We start from the raw sequence: 21684 nt of genomic DNA on the forward strand, positions 1-21684 counted from the left end.
AAAATCGCTATAATTTATGACTTAATAACCAATAAGTTCCACAATTGGACGTCAAGCCGCGGTTGCATCATCAGACTTAGTCCACAGAGGTCACTCTGTACGCCTTTAATTGGCTCCTTTCAAATGTTCCCGCCATAAATCATGTATCACGATCAGATAGGGTAACTAGGCGAAAATGAGGCAACTCCCGCCATTTGCCTCTGAACAGTGGAATCCCATTGAATTTGAAAATTATATTTAATACAAGCAAAAAGGTAAAGAAAAAGATGATTTATTGACAAACCATAAGGTCTGGTTAAAATCAGATATAAATTAATAGAATATACTTCAATAAGTTTGAACTAGGACCTACGAAAAAACATATGATTCAGATTTAAAATTAGAACCAAATCAATGAAACCGAAGAAGGTCCAATCGATGATAAAATAGTGAAAACTCAAAACGATAATAAAGATATCAGTGCAGTCGTGACGAACGGCTCGGTAGCATATAATTTATGTCCCGGAGTTACTTTTCGGCAGATGTCGGTTATTCGTAAGGGTTGCTACACACATAGGCGGGTCGGCACTGTCGGTTCGGCAGCATTTGTCGATCAACAAAGCCGACCCGAAGTAATCACTGCACTTGTTCGGCTTTATTCGGCTTGTGCCGATCGGGTAGTTCATTCGAGTAAACGCATCATTCGATTCGGCAACTGCCGAACGGTATTTGTGGAACGAAAAAGCCGACTCGCAACTACTACTACAACATTCGGTTTCATTCGGCTTGTGCCGATCGGGTATATACGTAGTTCATTCGGGTTCAATCGGCACAATTCGGTTTTCATTCGGGCGTCACGCGTCGGCGTCGTCTCTGAATGTTTGTGGTCATTTTGTACATGCTTGTCGTAGTATACACACGTAAAATGGAGTGGTCGCAGGAAAAAACAATCCAATTTATCGAGTGCTATCGGTCTTACCCGTTGTTATGGGATTCAAAAGACGAATTCTATAAAAATAAAATCAAAAGACATGATGCCTTAGTAGAAATTGCAGCAAAGTTTGAAGTCGAAAAAGTTGAAGTTGAGAGAAAAATTAAAAACCTCCAAAGTCATTTTTTAAGGGAAAAAAAGAAAGAACAAGACAGCAAAAAGAGTGGATCTGGGGCCGATGAATCATTTACTTCGAAATGGTTCGCCTACAAATCTTTATTATTTTTATCATCCAGAAATAAACCTCGCAAGACTATGGATTCGCAAATGGTAAGTTGTCTACACAATTATAAATGGCCTTTTCTGTCTATGTTAAGTGTATCTGTGTTATAGATTAGATTAACTGATAATATCCATTCTCCTTATCCATCCCATCCATGTAACCCTTATCCTTGCGAAAGTATCTGTCTGTCTGTTACCTTTTCACGTCAAAGCCGCTAAACCGATTTACTTAGTTGAAAATCTAATAAAGTGCGGGCGAAGACACGGGGCGGGAAGCTAGTCCAAACTAATATTATAAAGAGGAAAGATTTGTTTTTTTGTTTTTTTGTTTGTAACGAATAAACTCAAAAACTACTGGACCGATTTGAATGAAATTTGGCACAGAGATAGACTTAACCTTCAGGAGTAACATAGGCTACTTTTTATCCCACTGCTGGGCATTGTTTGTAGTCCACGCGGGTGAAACTGCGCGCGGACCGATGATTTTTTACTAATCAATGCCCAGCCTAAACCATAGAAGCTATAAAAGCGAAATTTGGACAGTAGCTTATGTTATTAATGTTATGCAATAAAAAATAGGTTTTTTAAATTTGACTTTAAGAAAAGACCAAATGAGGTTGAAAAGAAAAATTTATAAGAATCCTATTCAAAATTTCGCCACCTGTAAGTATCATTCAATAGCTCAGTGGTAAATGCCAAGGGTCATATAGTTGATGTCGATGTCGATGGTTCGATCCGTGGTACCCGTGTGTAAGTTTTTTTTTTTTCATTTTATTTATTTTTATTGATTTTTAGAAAATATTTCTTATATTCATTGACATTTTGATTAATTTTTATTAAAATTTGAAATTTTGCCCGTTTATAGTATGGAACGACAGAGGGCGCTATTAAAAAAATTAAAATGTGAATAATTGCGTTTTCGAATTAAATATTTTTTTTTATTAAAGGTGTATTTTTATGTTATTTTTTTAAACCGGTACTTCTATTTAAAATCGGCTTAACATGCAAAATTTTTTTATTAAAATTTGAAATTTTGCCAGTTTATAGTATGGAACGACAGATGGCACTGTTAAAAAAATTAAATTTGAATGATTGCGTTTTCGAATTAAATATTTTTTTTTATTGAGGGTGTATTTCTATGTAATTTTTTTAAACCGGTACTTCTAATTAAAATCGGCTTAACATGCAAAAATTTTTATTAAAATTTGAAATTTTGCCAGTTTATAGTATGGAACGACAGATGGCGCTATTAAAAAAATTAAAAGTGAATGATTGCGTTTTCGAATTAAATAAATTTTTTATTGAGGGTGTATATTTATGTAATTTTTTTAAACCGGTACTTCTAATTAAAATCGGCTTAACATGCAAAAATCCAATAGTTACATTACCGATAGGGATCCCAATGATACCGACGGATTTACCTAAGTATATACTTTGAAAGGTTACAGTTTCCTGTAAAGGTCTCATTTGCCCTCACTATAAATAAATCCCAGAGACAAACATTTTCGATTGTTGGCATCGACCTCAGAAAGGAGTGCTTTTCGCATGGGCAATTATATGTTGCTCTTTCTCGAGTAGGATCTCCAGAAAATCAATATGTTTTGTTGCCACTTACAAATACGACGGCCAACATAGTTTTCAGTGCAGCATTACGTTAAAATAAAGGAAATTTAACGCAACCGAAGCCCCGGTCGATTGCTATGTTATTAAAATGTTTGTTCCTGGGATTTTTTTTAAATTGCCTATGTTACTCCTAAAGGTTTAGTCTATCTTTCAAATTTCATCAAAATAAGTCCAGTAGTTTTTGAGCCTATTCATTACAACCAAACAAACAAAGAAAGTTTCCCTCTTTATAATATTAGTGTAGATTAGTGTACCTAGACTACATAGTATAAAACAAAGTTAGCATTTGTATTTGTTTTATTCAACGAAATTAATTGCAGTTTACATTATATTCAAACAGTTTATTCTCGAAAGTTTTTTCATACAAAACATAATTGTAAGAAATCCCCGTGCGAAGCCGGGCCGGGTTGCTAGTTAGTAGTAAATAAAAAACTAAAATCTATACTACAACATATTTATTTAATTATCAACACAAATCTAGCTAGCTACACTGATTTTAGTACATATTAATAAATTTTAATACTTATTTTGCCAAGGAACTTTTCCTTGATGCGAGCAGAAATACTCAGCAAATTCATCCCTGACAATTTCACCGGGCGAAAAATTGTACAGCATTATTGGTTCAATATTTGCATTTTCAGCGTTAGTTTCTTCAGCCTCTCCTACGTTTATTCCCACGTCATTTGTGGCATTTCTTCTATCACCTTGAAACGCGTAGTATTCGTATAAATGCCTCGATTCATCATTTCTTCGGAGAAAATTGTGTAGATGTAATAATGCCATCACAACCTTTGTTACTTTGCTAGGTTGTAATTTGAACGGTCTTCGAAAGCACCCATACACTTTACTTAAAATTCCGAAAGTACTTTCAACCATCCGACGTGCTCGACTCAAACGATAATTGAAAATTCTAATTTTCGATCCCTTTTTCCCTAAAGATGTGTATGGTTTAATAAATCTTTCTGTTAAAGGAAATGCATTATCAGTTATAATTACGTATGGTGTCCGGCACGGTCTCCCAGGAAGCTCACTGTCTTCTGGCACATTCAATGTTTCTATATTGTCCAATATAGTATTTGAAAAAACTCCGCCGTCTGATATTCGACCTTGGCATCCAACATTAGCATACAGGATATTATAATCAGAATCTACAAGTGCCATTAACACAATACTAAAGTATTCTTTAAAATTGTAGTAATCAGTGCCACTGTGAAATGGTGCTTCAATTCGCACATGTTTCCCATCTAACGCACCGAGACAATTCGGAAAGTTCCATTTATCGTTAAAACCCTTTGCTATATTTTTCCACTTTTCTTCGGTATTTGGCATCTGAAATGTAGAAAACTATTTATTTATAAGTAATTATTATTTTTTCAGATTGATTACACTGCTGAAGACAGCTTAGATAGTACGACTGCTTGCACTGAAACCTCAGATGAATGCCGAAAGCGTTCACGCAACGTGGGGAATGTCAACGAAAAAATTTCGAGTGCATATTCTATTATGACGGAGGTATACAAAAATCGGAGTGACAAAGATGAATTCTCCTTGTTCGGTGACCAAGTAGCTGTGAAGTTGAGAAAAATTTATTGTCCTTACGCAAGACTTACTTTGCAAAATAAAATAAATACCCTTCTAATGGAGGGGGAACTCGGAGTATACGACTCATATAATTACTATCGACCAGACACAAGTACCAGCTCTGCAACTAATGATGGTACTAATAACTTTGTGCCAGATTCTGACAAACAAGGATATATTTCCATAAATAACAATAAACCAGCTTTGATTGATAATTCTCAAGAAACGCAGCTTTCCGTTCCTAAAGTTATTGCAGAAGAACAATCACGTGATCCTTTAGCTTAATGTCGTGCATTTAGTTTGTTCAAAGCAACATGCTAAAAATGTGGTGTTTATGTTGATTTATGATGGATGATAGTTCTTAAGCGACGCAACTTTCCATTCCTGAAATTATTACGGAGTAATATTCGCGTGACTGATAATTTTTTAGTTAAAAGCTAGATGCTAAAGTTATTTTATGTTGACTTTATTTGTTAATTTTATTTGTGATTGATTTCGTAATACCAAAAAATGTTTCCATTTTTTTTAATAAATAAAAAAATAAATGCAGATTCTAATTTCGAATATGTTCCTTTAACCCAACAATTAATCACCTTGAATTATTTCTTACCTGCATAAAGCTCTTCAACTCTGTGATTAAAGCTTGACTTACTACAGGTACTATTTCAGAAACACTTTGCTGTGAAATTTTGAATGTCTGCATTAAACTTCCAAATGAGTCTCCAGATACATAATATCTTAAAGTAACTCCGAGTTTTTCTTTTGCAGTTAAAGCAGTTCTCCATTTTGTATCATTTTTGTTAATTGATGGTCCAATCAGTTGAAGAAGTAATTCAAAATCACTACTTGACATTTTAAAAAAATCTTTGAATCCACCGTTGCTTCTGTATTCTAAGTTTAACACATCACAGTCATCTTCTTGTAATCTATTAAGAAAATCTTCATTGTCACGATTTTGAAGGCCTCTTCGCACCCAGAATCTTCGAGGTTTTCGTAGTAAAGAGCCGGCAATAACGACAAAAGCTGCGGAAATTAACAACACGTCGTCTTCGTCCCACATTTTTAGCACTACTGAACAAAAATTGTTGCCAAAAGCCGATCGGCATAAGTCGGCAGTTGCCGAGCCGAGTGATTGTGTGCGGCTCCGAGCGGTTTGTGATTCCCGAACATTATCTGCATATATTCGATTTTACCGCCCGGTTTGGCCGATTGTTCCATTCGGCTGTTGCCCGGCCTTTGTAATCGAGCGGCAAAGACGAGCGGCTTTTTTCCCGAACATTCATCTACACATATTCGATTTTACCGCCCGGCTGTGCCGATTAATGCCGGCCCGATTATGTGTGTAGCAACCCTAAAAGGTAACGCATTCATTTCGTATAATTAAAGTACTTGGAGATAAGAATATTGCCAGTAAAACGTCGGTATAAAATCTTGGCAGGAGATTGATGTGACACTATCCGTCGCCCGTGGTTACGGATGCCAGAATCTGGGAAAGCGTATAAATGAGACTTTTGAAAAATTGCATTATATTAACGAAATTTTATCAAAAGTTTTACCTTAAATTTGTGTCAGAATAATTCCAAAACACAGCCGGGTATATTTTTGATGAAACTTTACTTCTTGTTACTTAACAAATAGTCTATAACAAAAAGTCTATAACAAAACTATATTTGACAGAATCATCGATATCGTAAAAGGCGAATAAAGGATAGGCTTATAAACTTGGGATTCTTCTTTTAGGTCATGGGCTAGCAACCTGTCATTACAGCTGAACGCGGCCATTCCATCTTTTCAAGACTATTGGCCCTGTCTACCCCGTAAGGGATATACAAGTGACTATATCTTTGTATATTTGACAGCCTTGCTTTATAAGACATTAATATTGTTACAAGAGCAAGGCTAAAGAAACACAATGGATTACAAGATTTTCTCATTAGAAGAGAAAGCTATTCCGTACCGTGTTCCTTTTAATATCCCTCCACAATACGGAAATCCCTCGAAGACATCCTTTCATGCATTATATGGCTATGTCAGTAGATTGCCGAGATGTTCTATTGAAAGAAATGCTGCTTTTTATAAGATTGCTGGTATTACGGGATTAGGATGTACTACAAACAATGGTACGAGGAAAACATTCTGTGTGGCGTGATTACGACTATTACAACAGCAGGCATTTGCTAAGATTTATGTGCCACATTTCGCAATAGATATATTTTTTAAATATTTATCATCTAATTATTAAAAAGCACTTTTTTGTTATATAAATAGAATACCTTTAAACCTCCTCTACTTATTAAAAATCACTTTTTTGTTATACGAATAGGATTCCTTTTCCTCTAGTAAACATTTAAAAAATATAATGTGTCATCTGATAGACGATTTCAACTATTACTTTTTTGGACAAGTTAGTATTTTAAGTTTCATCAAATGTATCTTTACTAGTTTACTATTTTCTCTTTTCAGCATCTCTTTCTTACATTTTTCTTTTTTGCTATCAATTTTATCTGATAGTAGGACAGAGACGAGATTTTACGTATGTACGTTTATTTGCTTGTAAAGTAACTTTTTTCTATTTAATGTAAGGTAGGTATGGCATTTAACGCCCAATGTGTAAAAACGCCCGAATGCTAAAAATCGGAGATAATGCCGCACGAGTTACGTTATACTTCATGCACACATAGAATAAACCAATAGGAACGCGCGGACGCGACGCGGCGCCGCTCAGGCCATCGGTCGCTCAGTTGTGAACCGAACTTGAAGGACGCCGGCAGTGCACGCTGTTCTTATAAAAAATACTCCGACAAATCCGTAAGTTTTAATTCATTTTCTGTAATTTACATGTCTAATTTTGTGATAAGCGTTCTATTTAGATATCTTTATTCATATTTCATTGACAATTTGATTGATTTGTTTGTAATTATGTGTGAAAATATGAGAACTAGGTACAAGGTGCTATTCGGGTAATAACGCCCCGTGACGTGAGGTTTGGGCGTCAATAGCCTGTATGGGCGCTATTATCCTAAGTGGTACCATAAGGAGTGTGTTGGCCTCACAAAACGTGACAACTTCATTTGTTCAAATTGCGAATAAATAGAAAAAGTATTAAAATTTCAAAGGATTTTAAGACTGATTACTGATACTCTGAATAGTCTGAGTATTCCGTAGGATATATAAGTTGATTACTGATCTCATTTATGTTTAAGCTATAATATTAATTTACTTCATTTCAGGGCGTTAATTGACGTACTGTTTTGGGGCGTCATTAGCCACCTACGGCGAATAGCGCCCAATAGGCATTTTAATAATAATCTGATTTTTTATTAAAATCCTTTAAAAATTGATTTTCTATTGTTATAGAACATGTTAAAAGTGAAATATTTTTGTTATAGATGATTAAGTAGAAATTACGAGATGTTTGAAAGTGTTATAAAATTATAATATTTTAGTATTTGTAGTTCATATAATGATAATTATGATGCTATCTAAAAAAAGATAATATAATATACTTTTAAATTTTGTACGGCTCTAAGTCGAAATATATGTGTTTATTAAGATATTACGTAAATAAATATATGGGCGTTACTAAAAACTGTATGTTCAATAACGCCAATGACAGGCTATTCAGAAAGTCTTTGTTTTCATAATCTTATATGACTGATAACATATATGTGTTAGTTTTTTGTATTCTTTTTTTGACAATAAAACTATTTTTCTAAACAGTTTTTTAATCCAATCATTTTATTCAATAATATATTGAATTGAAATTAAGCGGGCGTTAAATGCCTATGATACCTTATTTAATAAAAATTTCTCATTCTTATCATGCGGTATCATCACTTTAAAATTTCAATCTCTCACTAGTAGTATCGAATTGTAAATGATAATTGTCAAGGAGCGTCGCATCAAAGTAAACATGCAGACTGTGTTATCTGACGGGGCATATCTTCGGGGCTCATGGGCGGAGCGGGCAACCCTTGCTTTGAGCTATTGTCGCGTGGTGCAAGTTATAAACTGACTTACTAAATAAAATCACCCGTCTTTCGGGTAGGTGTAAGTAGAGACTATACTATATATGCCTACTTGCCACGATCCTTGTATATTTCTTTCGGTTTTTCCACACTCATAATTCTCGTCATGCAAAATCGTCGACGTAGTGTTCTGTGTGCGTCTTCAATTTAACGAACGTGTTTACGCGAAGTATTTACGAAGTTTAATATTATTTGGTTATAGTTTTGTTGAATACCTATTTTAAATTATTTATATATTTTTTTCTAAGCATTGCAATCTTTCTATGTTTTCTATGAGTGTATGTCAGTGTGTGACATAATTTGGTATTAAAATTTATATAAATCGTAAAAAAACAGATTAAAAATTTAAAACTTCCACTAAGTGTAAAATTAATGAACAGCAACGCCGACCAAAACTTTCGAAAACGCTACTTCTCCTAACTTGCTCCACGAAGGTTCTATCCGGCGCCTACATCTCGTAAATCCGAGATGGCGTCGATAGTGCCCACGTAGTATATTTACAATAATTATACCGATTACATCAGGGTCAGGTTAACTTTGACGAGAACTGACAACCGTTGATAGGCGATAACGATTCTATAGGTTATTGGAGGCACGAAGAAGAAAGTTATTTTTTTTAAATCAAGGCAAATGAATTAGATTTCTTCAAGGTCAGGCACGCGTAACATTTGACTTTTAGTTATCCAAAGTTGAAGAAACGGTTCTAATGCAACAATTACTCAAGTTAACTTTAAAAATTTTTTTTATGAAAGACATTGCCTAATTTGATGCATGATAAGTTAACTTTAGCCAACAGTAACAAAGAATATAACTTTTGAAAAAAAAGAGAACCACCTCCAATCGATATCCTCCTGTTTCAGTTGGTTACATTTCTAAAATCTTCTCCTAATGCTGATGCGATTTTCAGGTAACTGTTAAAAACATATAAACGGTTAACTGAAAACCGCATTAAAATCTGTTCAGCGAAACTCGAGATAATCGCGTTTAAAGCAGTTAAAAAAACAGTATCTATGAAATTGCAATTAAATACTAAATTCGTCTAATTTGCTACATACCTACACATTGGTGCTTTGAACACTTGAACTTGTAAATCTAGTCGCAGTGAAAGTGTTATGAAACAAAAAAATAAAAATTTCACTGCTACCGAATGGTATGAAAATAGTTTTGATACTCGAAAACACAGAGCACTGAGACTAACGGCGATATCTTCCCCGCTCTGTGCTTGACAACGACCCAAATTAGTAGAACGAAAGCAAAGTGTCAATGGTTGGTTCTGATTGATCTGTGTTTCAATTTTATATTATCTCTGATTTTATCTGGAACAACTTTTTTTAATACTGGCATGGTATCACTTTGTAGATTGTTTTTTTTTAATTACCATTCTTTGATTTCACCTGTTTCACTACAGGTGTTTAATCAGATCTAACGATTTACTTTCAAATGTTCGATTCGTTGGTACGCATATGAGATGTAGAATTCGGAATAATACGACGGCTTTAGATTAATTTCTAAAGCTAAATTAATAGTTGTATCTATTTATTTATTTTTATATTTTGAGGTCAGCTAAACTATATTGTTGGCTAGGAAAGTAAGGAAGCCATACTAACAAGGTTTTTTCGATGACTACTGGTAAGGCAGGACTTTTATATTTTCTGGCAATAGTAAGCAATTCGGAATAAACTTACAGTTCTATATTTTGACCCTGTAGGTTACCAGTTCTCCATAAAGATACTATGTCTTCCATGTCCATGAAAATAGAAAGTACTTACCTGAAACAAAAACATATGATGTTATAATATTAATTGTAATAGATAATTCAGTTAAAGTATATAAATAAACAGAAATTGTGTATTTATGAGTAAGAGATCTGCTTACCAAATAAAGGCTACAAATATTGGGACTCTTACAAACAATACGAATAATAAACTTAAAAGTGTCGTAAATAATAACGTTCCCTGTGTCAATACAATATTCTATCCCTTTCCAGTGTGGGATATTAACTAAAGTTGTCCCTTTCTAACCCTCCTTTATCCCTCAATAGATCAAATTTTCTATAGAAACGTGAAATCCTTAATCCATTGTATTCACAAACACGTGTGTCGCGAAACTTCGGCTAATTCCACTTAATAGCCGCTTGAACCAGGAAATTCTAACTTGAACCTTGAACTGACATGTCAAGGTTCAAATTAGAGCATAGCAGATGAACAAAGAGGGCCAGTGATGCGGAGTGGCAAATAAAATATTTGAAAAGTTCCTTGTTTTGTCAAATATAGCATTTTTTTACATTACAGCTCAATTTTCACAAAAAAGAGAAGTGTTGAGAATGTCGCAAGAATCTTGAGTCGTGCTTGAAAGACGTGAAGAATTCACTCTCTTTGATATAAAATTTAAAAAGGCACTTGTGCCCTTTTGGGCAGAAGTCCGAGGGGTAGACACAAAGGCGGAGCGTGGGGGCACAAAGAAGGCATTGAAGGTACCCTGTATACTGTACAGGCCATGCGTGCTTTCAAATAATAGCCGAGAGAATTCAACCGGCCCGCGATTTATATGGGGTGTTTTTTTTTCTTTTTGACATCGATTTGGTACAAACAAATGGCTTAAAGGTTTTTGGCGCAGGACGACGGGCTCCGTTTTTTCATTCGATAAAGATACCGCTCTGTCGTTAAAGTCTTGTATGAATTATTATTCTTTTCTTATAGGATTGATTAAAACACGGCATTGTTTCAGTCGTCCATAAAACCATGTTTATTCACGCCACAAGCAAAATAAACTACAATTACCATCGCATATTTCCCGCATATTAGTCGTATAAGGCTTAATGGCCTGTCTGTATCTATTAAATGCAAATGTCCCTTTATAAGGACAGACAAACGTGAGTGAGGCTTTTATTATGTATGCACGGACAGCTCAAAGTCTAAATCACAAAAGGGAGGATATTCCACGACATAAAAATACTGTATTTTTTAAATAAAATTTCGACACCTCTTTGCTGAAGTAGGAAGATAACTTTTTTTTGATACAAACATTTGCTAGGAGCAGTCCTTATTAGGAATTCAGGTATAAAAGAATTTAATCATATTCTGAGGTAAGTACTTTATTAAACTTATTATGAGTTCAAATTATTCGTTGAATGCAAAGATGCCATTGACTGCAAAGAGGTGCGTAAACAATTACTATATAAAACTATATCCATTCACACATTACCAGACAATGATCCAAAAGAACCACACAATAAAGCCATTCCGTGAAGCAAGCGCAGTTACTCGATCCCGTTTTAGGCTTTCGAAATCGAATAACCCATTGTAAATAATATCAAAACATCATTACGATCGGCGATTCCGTACTCGAGTGTCAATTAGGTTAAGTTATATGAGACAATGTGTGTACCGTTTTCGTTCCATTGCGCAATGTGCGAGGCGAGGTCGGTGGCGATAAAGATCTTCGGGAACAATGCACGGTTATCGATTGTAAAGTGACACTTGCGGGTGTAGGATGCGGGTGTAACAGTGATATTATCGTCTGTACACCAGAGAGCGTAAACCCCGATTAGGTACAAGAGACCTGTTCGTGTCTTCTTCATCCTGGTGTCAAAGATTTACATTTTGTTGAATTTGGTGTCGCACGTTTTCAAAACAAAACAATTTTATTCATGTCCTCAGTTGGGCGTTTTCCTAATTTTGAGACCGTTCGTTCTTACTGCATAATGCCATTGAAACTGAAAAATATTTATGATAAAATATACTTATGTATAAAGTATCCTTTAATTCGGAACCGTTGTCGCCGCGAATATAATTTCTCTAGATTTTGGACTTAGTGGGTTATTGCACCTCCCTTTTATCGACATTTAATGGCTCTCTTTTCTACCAACCCAGTTAACCTAAGAAGAATAGAGACGATAAGACATATTGCCTTCCGCAGCTTATAGAGAAAAAGGTGAAGAGGGCCCGAAACTGACGAGCTTTCATGAAGAGAGTTATGAATGTGGATGAACGAAAGAAGTATGCAGGGATCTTGGCAATTGTAGTCTTTGCGTACAACTCAGGGAATGAGTGTGATTTATGTATGTATGTATACAGTACAAATATAAGTAAATATACAGTATATGTTGATTTCTGTAGTGCTGTGCCTTACTCGACGATAATTTTCATCTCATCAATGATTTATCAACTGTCCTTTATTTATGTCAACGGCTCTCGAGAAAGCGCGTCCGTATTGTGTTTTAAGAAGCGAAAATCGATTTGTCTTATATCGACAGAATAAAACATTGTGACCGGGGGAATATGCAATATGAACGGGCGATTTTTTTAAAATTGTACACTTTTTTGCGTAAGATTTCGATTACGCTATATGCTTTTCGATTTTAGCTTTATGAAAATTCAAGTGTTCTTGCGTTTAATTTTTTTTTATTTTGGTCACATACAACTATTACGACGAGTTTGATTTCGATCAGTTAATTTGTTGATCTAAGTATGATTTTTTGAGTTTACTGCATATAATAACGAAATCTAACCGGCATTGTTAGCGTTACACTAAAGGACTACTATAAGTAACTTTTCATGTAAGTTAGGTCTTAAAACATGCCTGAATTAAGTACAACTTAAGCCTTTCAGATTACTTATAAGTCTATCGGCTTATACGGGAAAAAAGATAAAACATAGAGGATACAGAAGTGATAAGAAAAATTAAGAACTCTTTTTCAGTACTCTTCATTAACTGACTGATCAAAACATAAATTGACTTTTTTGGTTATTTGATATTTTTTATTGATAAGGCAAAAGGCAAAAACTTGGGTAGATTCTACTGTTTTGTATTAAAACTTATAACACATATCAATGTGCTTATTTCTGTAGCTTGTTTAATTTGCAAAAAGGTTGTGTCATTTGGCAATGACAAACTAAGTTTTCCTTATTAATTGAGGGTCTAGAATTGTGGATCCTATGATTAACTGCTGTGGTATTATTATTGTGGGTTACACTTGATTGATTGTAACATAGGTACATACAAATATGATATCTTTAGATAAAACTGGTAGCAAAATATTAAAATTACTTATTTTTTATAAACATCATCGATAATAAACATTTAGAATTTGCCTTCTGTGTATAAAATCAATCAAATAAATTGAATAAAAAATTATCTACAACGATAGTGGAAAATAATATTGTATGGAAACAGAATAAAATTCTTTACAATATGAGAAAATCACGTGCAAATCTGCTAACATCTTAAAATGTATAATATTTATCTACGATAGTTTGTGGTTAATTTATAACAAAATTAATCTCCTCCGACGAATATGTAATAAAAAAAGTTGAGCGTGCAGGACTAATGAAAACTTTTTGATGATTCTCCGTACTTGCTGCGAGTGGGGAAGTTTTGAACTTTCAAGGATCTAACTCGGTGCTCGTATTAGTACTTCGTGGAATTATATTGTGTGTACCTTCTTAATAGGTAATTTAATATCGAAGGGTAATAGCGAAGAGGTATTTTCTATTGGTAGAAAGTAGAGGGCTCGCCAAAAGAATTACACACAAAATTTATATACTGGAATGAAATGTAGTGATGATATATGTGGCATATATGATGACATACATATCAATTATTTTTCTTCTTACTCCTGGCGTTATTTCTGGTTATGTCCTTAATTCGCTTGAGAGGAACCAGAAGTGGAATTATAGACTGGGTAAGTTAAGTTTTTAATATATTTGACTCCCGCCTGACCTCTGGTACCTTTGAACCTAACCCATAGGCTACTTATTGCTACATTATGACTACTTATCTTACCTAACATAATGTTCTAATAAATAATGATTAATCGACATATGTATTTATGTCATGTGGAAAAAAATATTTCAACCGCATAGGTAAGTAGAGAAAATATCCAAGGATATATCCGATATTTCCAGTGCTATTTTGCTGTTTATTGCCCATAATGATATATTTGTCGGCTAGTATGTATATTATGTCGTTACAGGCTTATTGGAGTGAAACTAGGCTCTGATTCACTCTGACCCAATAATCTTTTCATGATATCTGTTATTTGCGAGACATTGGTGTTTGGTACACGGTATAAATTTTGGGCGATTGGTGAGATTTTTCAATCGGAGATTTTTTTTTATTAAGAGCTTAAAAATAAAAATTAATTATACAAACGAAAATTAATTCAATTATTCATAGCTAGAAATTTACTTAAAATAGGTATTTTCAAAGCTAATAATTTATTCGTATCAAAACTTTTATGTAAGTAAAAATAAACATCTTTTTCTTGCGTAACGCTTTCAAGTAGAGATGCAATGGATTTTCAATAAGTAGATTCTTGTTTGTGATAGTATTGAGAAGATTAGATAATGTCACTTTTAAAATATAGGACAGTTTGCTTCACGTTGAATGCATTTGAAGTGTATTTATAGAAAAATTTATGATAAAAGGGTGTAATATACCTACAACTTCGTAATGCGTATCTACTATTATTAACTAGTTTTTTTTTTAGCTTCAGCTTTTTGCACACAAATGCTGAATATAAATCTGAATTTTATTTCAATAAGATTTTGGCACAGTAGAATACTTTTACCCTTTCGTTTTTTCTAGTTATTAAATACCCTTAGAGAGGTTTTAATCAAGTAATGAATCTATCGCATTTGCACGTTTTCAGTTGTACAGTCTTCTTCAAAGTCTAAGTACAATTTTTAATATTGCGCCACTGTTTATTTTTCAAAATCTCGGGGTAGCTTGGCAGAGATTGCATTTGCGATAAAGTCTTTTGTAGTGTTTACATTGTTTTGTTTTGTTCCAAGCCAATTTTTGTTTTCTGTACAATAAAGTGTTTTTACTTACTTCCTTATTTAAATTTAGTCCTTATAATCTTATGAAATGAATATTAACTAAGTTTAGTTGAACAAACATTTGAGTGCGCCCGCGGCTTCACCAACCTAAAAATAAAAATCCAGTTGTCTTCTGTTAACGCAGGAATTTCCAAAAAATCCTTCCTAGCAGTCGTCTCGTTACAATCTACCTTCCTGCCAAATTTAATATATATTGCCTCAGTAGTTTTTGAGATTTCCTGATTAATGTGTGAGTGGTTGTCGCTTTAATATAAATACATTACACGATAATTTTTAACCATTTTTATATAAACCTTTAAACTTGTGCCATTCCAACAGCATTCTCATACGTGCACGTCGCAATTTGCAGATAGCTGGTGTACGTGAGGCGCTGTTCTGACCCTTGCAGATAAGTTATTTTTGCTACTTACATCAAGATAAGCATTACAAGAATGAATTATGAAGCTTAAAAGTTCAAATGTTGTTCATATTGTGAGCTTTTATTTAACAATATTAACCTATAGGTACTCTGAAAAATGTTTGTAGTTTTGTTTACAACGAATGAACTCGAAACTACTGGACTAATTTCAAAGAAAGACTAGACTAGGCAATAGTCAATACATACATACATACATACATATGATCACGTCTATATCCCTTGCGGGGTAGACAGAGCCAACAGTCTTGAAAAGACTGAATGGCCACGTTCAGCTATTTGGCTTAATGATAGAACCGAGATTCAAATAGTGACAGGTTGCTAGCCCATCGCCTAAAAGAGGAATCCTAAGTTTATAAGCCTATCCCTTAGTCGCCTTTTACGACATCCATGGGAAAGAGATGGAGTGGTCCTATTCTTTTTTGTAATAGTGCCGGGAACCACACGGCAATAGTAGTGCTATATGCTATTTTTTTAATTTTTCTATTCGATACATGTATGTATATTTTCAGAACTTTAGAACTACTATAAAAGAGTTTCTTGCAAGTATCACAACAATATATTGTTATAAAGTTATTCACAAACTGGGGCAGGTAATTGAGGTAATCCTCCCTCGTACGCGGACAATAGGAGGTATTGTATGCGCACCCGCCTGCTGGAAAATTAAAAAGGCAATTACCTTAATGAGCCCACTCGCAGAGGGTTGAACATGATGCTCACAGCACCTTACAGGTTAAAGCCAGAGATTAAATAATAGTAATAGACTCAACTCGTAATTGAGAAGAATCTTAAAATGGAAATTAGACCGAAAACCTCGGTTTTAAAGAAATTTAGTAAAAAGATACTCGAAAATGACAAACACGTAGTAATGGGATACTTAAAATAACTACGAATATTTGTAGGTAAGTAGATATTTATCCCATGAACTTCGTGATATAAAACAAATGTAAAACAGTTCTATTTAAATTATATAAATTACACCTCTTGATTATAGTAGCCTTGATAATTGTGAATATCCTTTCAAAACGGCTTTGAATCGTTACGAATAAAGTCATTACTACCAATAAAAGTCTACTCACAATACAAAACATGTGTTAATGCTTCCCACACAATAAGTAGGTGTCTGCATAGGCGGAGAAACTATGCTTACATTCCTATAATTGTATGGTGATACCCTATTGGTAAATACTTATGTAAATACTCAAGGTTAAAAACAAAAATGTAATTTTATGGATTCATTATCAGTATGTTTTACAAGGTCTTTTGATATTATAAATATCTTGTATCTGCTACTGATTTAGAGGCTCCGATTAGGAAGTATGGAAGTTCGTATTTGATAAGTATGGGAGAGTATCAAGTAAGAATAAATCTCAAAACTCTCACGGGATTTGACGCTAAAAATGCAGAAAAAGCTCGTTTATTAAAAAGATTCAGAATAAACTTTAAATAAAAAACTTTAAACTATTCAGTGGATTGAATAATTTGGAACCAATTATAAGAAAATTAGCCATAAGGCAATACCGGCAAATTACAATTACAGATTTCTGAGTCAATTACTTGCAGTTTCAATTCAATATTTGCCATTAATTGCACACAAGATGAAGACGACACACATAAAAATATTTTCACAAAAGCATGTCGGATTACTAGGTAATAAATCGACATCATAAGTAATGCGTTTTGCATTAATCACCAACTCCTTCTCATTAGAAACAATCGGTTAAATTTACATAAAAGAAAGCGTTTAATTTGGTTAAGCTCTGTGGTTAATCAGTACAGAACTAAGCTCTTTTGGTCATTTGTATCCGTCGGGCCAATAATTAAGACAGGGCAGCGCTGTTGCAGTTAACTGCCTTTAATAATGAGTAAACGGATGCTTTAAGATTAAACTTTTTTTTGTGTTGGAAATTGTTAAAAGTCACCATTATTTAAACAAAGTCACTCACGTAATAGAAGATTTTTCCAACTTCCTCCAAGAGCACGAAGACAGCGATGGAGACGAGGAGTGGGAGCCGCGGGAGGGGCGCGGGGAAGAGGCACTCTTACATCACCTTCTGAAGAACTTCTTGCCAAAAAAGACGACCCGCGCTCCCGAGACAAGGATCTACGTCTGCCGAAAGGAGCACCTCTAACCGAAGCAAAGTTCTCTTCACAATTCGCATTAAAGGTATCTAATGGAATTCCTTCTGGCTCATCTCTCCTACTCCTTACTGAGAAAGTTCTTCTAAACCCGTTAGCGAAACCTTCCATTGTTTTTCTCTTAGGTTTAGGCATTTCTTCCGAACTAATTACGGTTATATCATCTAAATCTTGTTGCTCGTAATTCCTGTACGTCCTGGGTGATTCTATGCCCGTAAGATCTTCGATACCTCCGTGTCGATATCTCAGAGGTCTAGTTCTTTCTATTATTCCAAGTTCATCATAGCTTCTATACGTGGAAGAGGCTCTCCGGGGAGCAGGAGGTCGACCAGCTCTGTCTATCGTCATTTTAACGAGATCCACGAAATGTATCAAGAACCTGACAAAGAAACAGCTGAGTTAAGGATAGGTCGTCCTCGAACTGAGATCCTGGCTTGCACTTCTTTCTTTTTACATGAGATACCATCCTTTCCATTTTAGCGGTGTAGGTATACGTAATCTGCTAACTACATAACTGACCATGGTTAAAGAACCGTGCTATTGATCAAATGTTTTTATGCTAATCTCTCTGAAATAGTTAATTTAGTAATCGTAATTTAAAAATTCTATCATGTCATTAAAATTTGGTATATATAAATTGGATCTGCTGTGAGAGTAATACAAATTAGCCTTCGTTATTTGTTCCCTTTATGTGTGTTGTTCCTGGTTCCTTTACATCTAGTGTCATATTAGCGTGTGTAAGGGCTATCAAATGGCTGTCGTGTCAACTAGGGCTGTCGCCTGTGTATCGTAATAAAATTTGTATGCCATCCCTGAACGCGGGTCTATTGATATGTGCACGGAACATTTGTTTGGGGGCGCTGTTTTGATGGATCATAACATCGGTCGCTTTCGTGTTACCCTTTCTATGGAGTATGAATAAAATTTATCAACGATTTATAAATTCTATCATGTTAGATACTGATACGTGGATAAATCGCTTAATATTGATTTCCGACTAAAAACTACACGGCATCAGTTCGGACTCCTAATGCAGTATGAGGTAAACATTTTTATGGGATTCTAAAATGTTTAGAAGACTGGCAGCGACTTTAGATTTCTATTTGCTATGATGTTTGATGTTATTGCTTCATCGTACACTAGAAATAATATCTCAATTTTTGAGACAATATGAAACAAAATAACTAATGACATTGCTAGATTTCATTTACTTGTAATTTAACGGCATAACAACATAGCCATTAAACTCAACCGTATAGGCAAACAAATTAAAAATAGCCGTACCTCATTGAATCCGCCTTAAGAGTTTAAATACACTCATACAACACACATTACTAGACAGTTATATTTGACCGACACTCAAGTACGAGTATAAGTAGTTAATCGCTTCGAACAATTACCAGCAATTGCACTCCCTGCTTTTGTTCTGCGCTGTGCCGAGACATTAGGAGGAAATTCAGACAATTATCGGATTAGGAGACGCTTCCTGCTTTGGAATACGGATTTGTCCTCAATAATGTCGTAACAATGCATCCTATCACTATTGGAGATGGCTATTGTACGGCTAAATAGATCCAGATTTTTAAGGAAACTAAATGGAAATGTAATGGAAATCTTTAAGTGAAGATGATAGTACAAATAAGATATAATTCTTAAGATAATAAAATAGAGAACATATACGTTATTCTGATGTTTCCTTGTTCTTTGACGGGTCATTGGTGTAGAAAAGGTTTCTCAAAAATCACCTGCTTTCATTTTTGAAATGAATAGAAAACTTGTTTATACGGGCATAATTCAGGTTAGAAAGAATTTATCTCATTGCCTCTAGCAAAATCATCATTAAAGTAGCAAAAACACCTCAGGCGTTGATGACAGTGAAAATTTATTATTAAAATAAGTTTTTGCTCTTGCCTCGGGGACATGCTAATGCTGGACACGTTTTGGAATTAATTAAAAATAACTTTTATTGATTAATGGCTTATTGCTTAGAATTGTTCATTGTGTTTTATGCTAATTTATATTTACTCCTTTTTCTCAAATGCGCGAAAGTCATTTGCTGGAGTTACATTAAAAAAATATAATATTATTTATAACATACATTCTTACATTACCAAACAAATGCAATATAAATTCTTTACCGGACAATTAAAAATATCTCAGTGTATGTATCTGATATTGTCTCTGTTCTATTTTTAGATACAGGACACGCACAAAAAACAGTAAAATTATCGTCACAGACAGATGATAATAGCCTAGCTTTATTATGACGAAGATTTTCAGTTGCCCTAAGAAAATTATAAAAATTGACAAAAATAGCATTCTCGAGAGTAATGAACCATAAAGCATAGTGATCATAAACATAGAATAGATCGTAAATCGTCGCAGTCGTCGAAAGTTTAGGAGTAATCGAAAAATAATAAAGGGCCGTCTTTCGTTTATTGCTCGTTAACATTACTACTCACGCGTGGAAATAGGGCAAACGTTGGACTAAGTTACATTTTCACAACCAATATCTGCGGTTTTTATCAGCTTTCTTTTATGAAAAAAAAAACTGAAGAGAGTCAAGCAAATATGAAAGAACTATGAATAAGCCTAGGCGAGAAGGTAGTATGACGTGTTAATAAATAATATTTAGAATAGTAAGAATGTATATCGCTATTCATACTCAAATGTAAGGACTCTTTAAATCTAAAAGAACGACCAGTAGTTCTAAAAACAACTTGACAACTAACGGACGATGGTACATTTTACCAAGTAGTAACAATTGTAAATTAGTTAGACTAAACAATTCTGAATGAAGGGCGTCAGAAGTTTGAGTAACAGGAAGCCACGGTTTCTTTAGATTCCTTTGATAAATGCTCTTTGTTTTAACATTACGTATACAATTGCCACCAATGACGGATGTTTTGTAATAGGCATAACGTTCTGTTATGAGATTTAGAGAAGGACTCTTCACTAGTTTTAGGTCAACTAAATAAAGTGCTTTCTGCATGTGTATTCATTATGATTGGGAGTGTACTCAAGCCGTTTGTAAATAAGGTTTTATCGATGTGGGTATAGAATCTTAGATCAGAAAGATGTTTTAAGATATTCTTCCGACCATAGTTTGGCAATACAGGAGTGATGAGGAGGAGGGAGGAGGTGAGCGGGCTTAAGACGTTCGTCATTCTAAATTTGAATTTTAATATATAATAAACGCTAGAAGATCCATTGGCCGCATTTTAAGAACCATTTTAGATATCCTAGAAAGCAGTAGAAAATGTAGTTACAGTGAAAGATGTCAATAAATATCAATGGATAAGGCAGAAATACAAAATTCTCGTCACAAATATACGAGAGTATGGAAAGTAGCTATTCACAATTTCAGTTATATATTCTCATATATCATATCCTAGGTTTGTTTCAAGAACCAGACTTACTATCCAAATCATATTCCTGTGACCTCAGTCCTTTCCAATCATGATTACACATCCAGTTGTCTGAACGTGCAGAATGATGTGGGATACCATCGATACCAAAAATCACCTCATCCGAATAAATGTAAGTTGTTTGGAAGATAATAAACAAAAAGAAATGCCGTGTGGTTCCCGGCACCAATGAAAAAAAGGATCACTCCATCTCGTTCCCATTGATGTCGTAAAAGGCGACTAAGGGATAGGCTTTTTCTTTACGATATTTTTCCTTACACGAACAGCTTTTATTATTACTCAAACGAATGCACGTACCTAAATAATTCAAAAAGAATCTTTGATATGGTGGAGGTAAGATCTTCTGCAGTTTACATATTTTTATTAAAACCGTTTACATTATGATGCACTGGGTTGGGCAGTGCACCAAATATGGCGGCTGCATGGGGAGGCTGGG

At 34.4% G+C, this 21684-nt stretch overlaps 3 protein-coding genes across 9 annotated transcripts in view; 1 reads left to right on the top strand and 2 right to left on the bottom strand.

Annotated features, from left to right (window-relative positions):
* The window catches only part of LOC106142488 (caskin-2), a 232426-nt gene that overhangs the window by 74577 nt on the left and 136165 nt on the right, over positions 1-21684 (bottom strand). For 3 of the 7 annotated variants that reach the window (XM_060946789.1, XM_060946787.1, XM_060946788.1), the window contains exon 2: positions 17628-18199. The exons of the other annotated variants lie outside the window; for them this stretch is intronic. In XM_060946789.1, the coding sequence (XP_060802772.1) occupies positions 17628-18168 (541 nt within the window). In that variant the 5' untranslated portion in view covers positions 18169-18199. The remainder of the gene's footprint in view (positions 1-17627; positions 18200-21684) is intronic. 7 annotated transcript variants of the gene reach the window in all.
* On the top strand, positions 537-5013 carry LOC106134190 (uncharacterized). Its single transcript, XM_013334178.2, has 2 exons — positions 537-1240; positions 4193-5013. Exons 1-2 carry the CDS (start codon positions 857-859, stop codon positions 4679-4681), a joined length of 873 nt encoding a protein of 290 aa, XP_013189632.1. The 5' UTR covers positions 537-856; the 3' UTR covers positions 4682-5013.
* On the bottom strand, positions 1917-5456 carry LOC106134176 (uncharacterized). Its single transcript, XM_013334165.2, has 2 exons — positions 5007-5456; positions 1917-4144 (listed from the first exon to the last, which is right to left on the bottom strand). The coding sequence occupies exons 1-2, from the start codon at positions 5454-5456 to the stop codon at positions 3332-3334; spliced, it is 1263 nt and encodes a 420-aa protein (XP_013189619.1). The 3' UTR covers positions 1917-3331.

Source organism: Amyelois transitella, chromosome 12, assembly GCF_032362555.1.
Source record: "Amyelois transitella isolate CPQ chromosome 12, ilAmyTran1.1, whole genome shotgun sequence".
Taxonomy (NCBI): Eukaryota; Metazoa; Arthropoda; class Insecta; order Lepidoptera; family Pyralidae; genus Amyelois; species Amyelois transitella.

What these genes read in the sequence shown, in the direction of transcription:
- LOC106134190 (XM_013334178.2), top strand. Translation starts at nt 857, where the DNA reads ATGTTTGTGGTCATTTTGTACATGCTTGTCGTAGTATACACACGTAAA. An exon ending in AGACTATGGATTCGCAAATG is followed by an intron (nt 1,241 to 4,192) that starts GTAAGTTGTCTA and finishes TTATTTTTTCAG; the next exon opens with ATTGATTACACTGCTGAAGA.
- LOC106134176 (XM_013334165.2), bottom strand. Translation starts at nt 5,456, where the DNA reads ATGTGGGACGAAGACGACGTGTTGTTAATTTCCGCAGCTTTTGTCGTT. An exon ending in AGTTGAAGAGCTTTATGCAG is followed by an intron (nt 4,145 to 5,006) that starts GTAAGAAATAAT and finishes TCTACATTTCAG; the next exon opens with ATGCCAAATACCGAAGAAAA.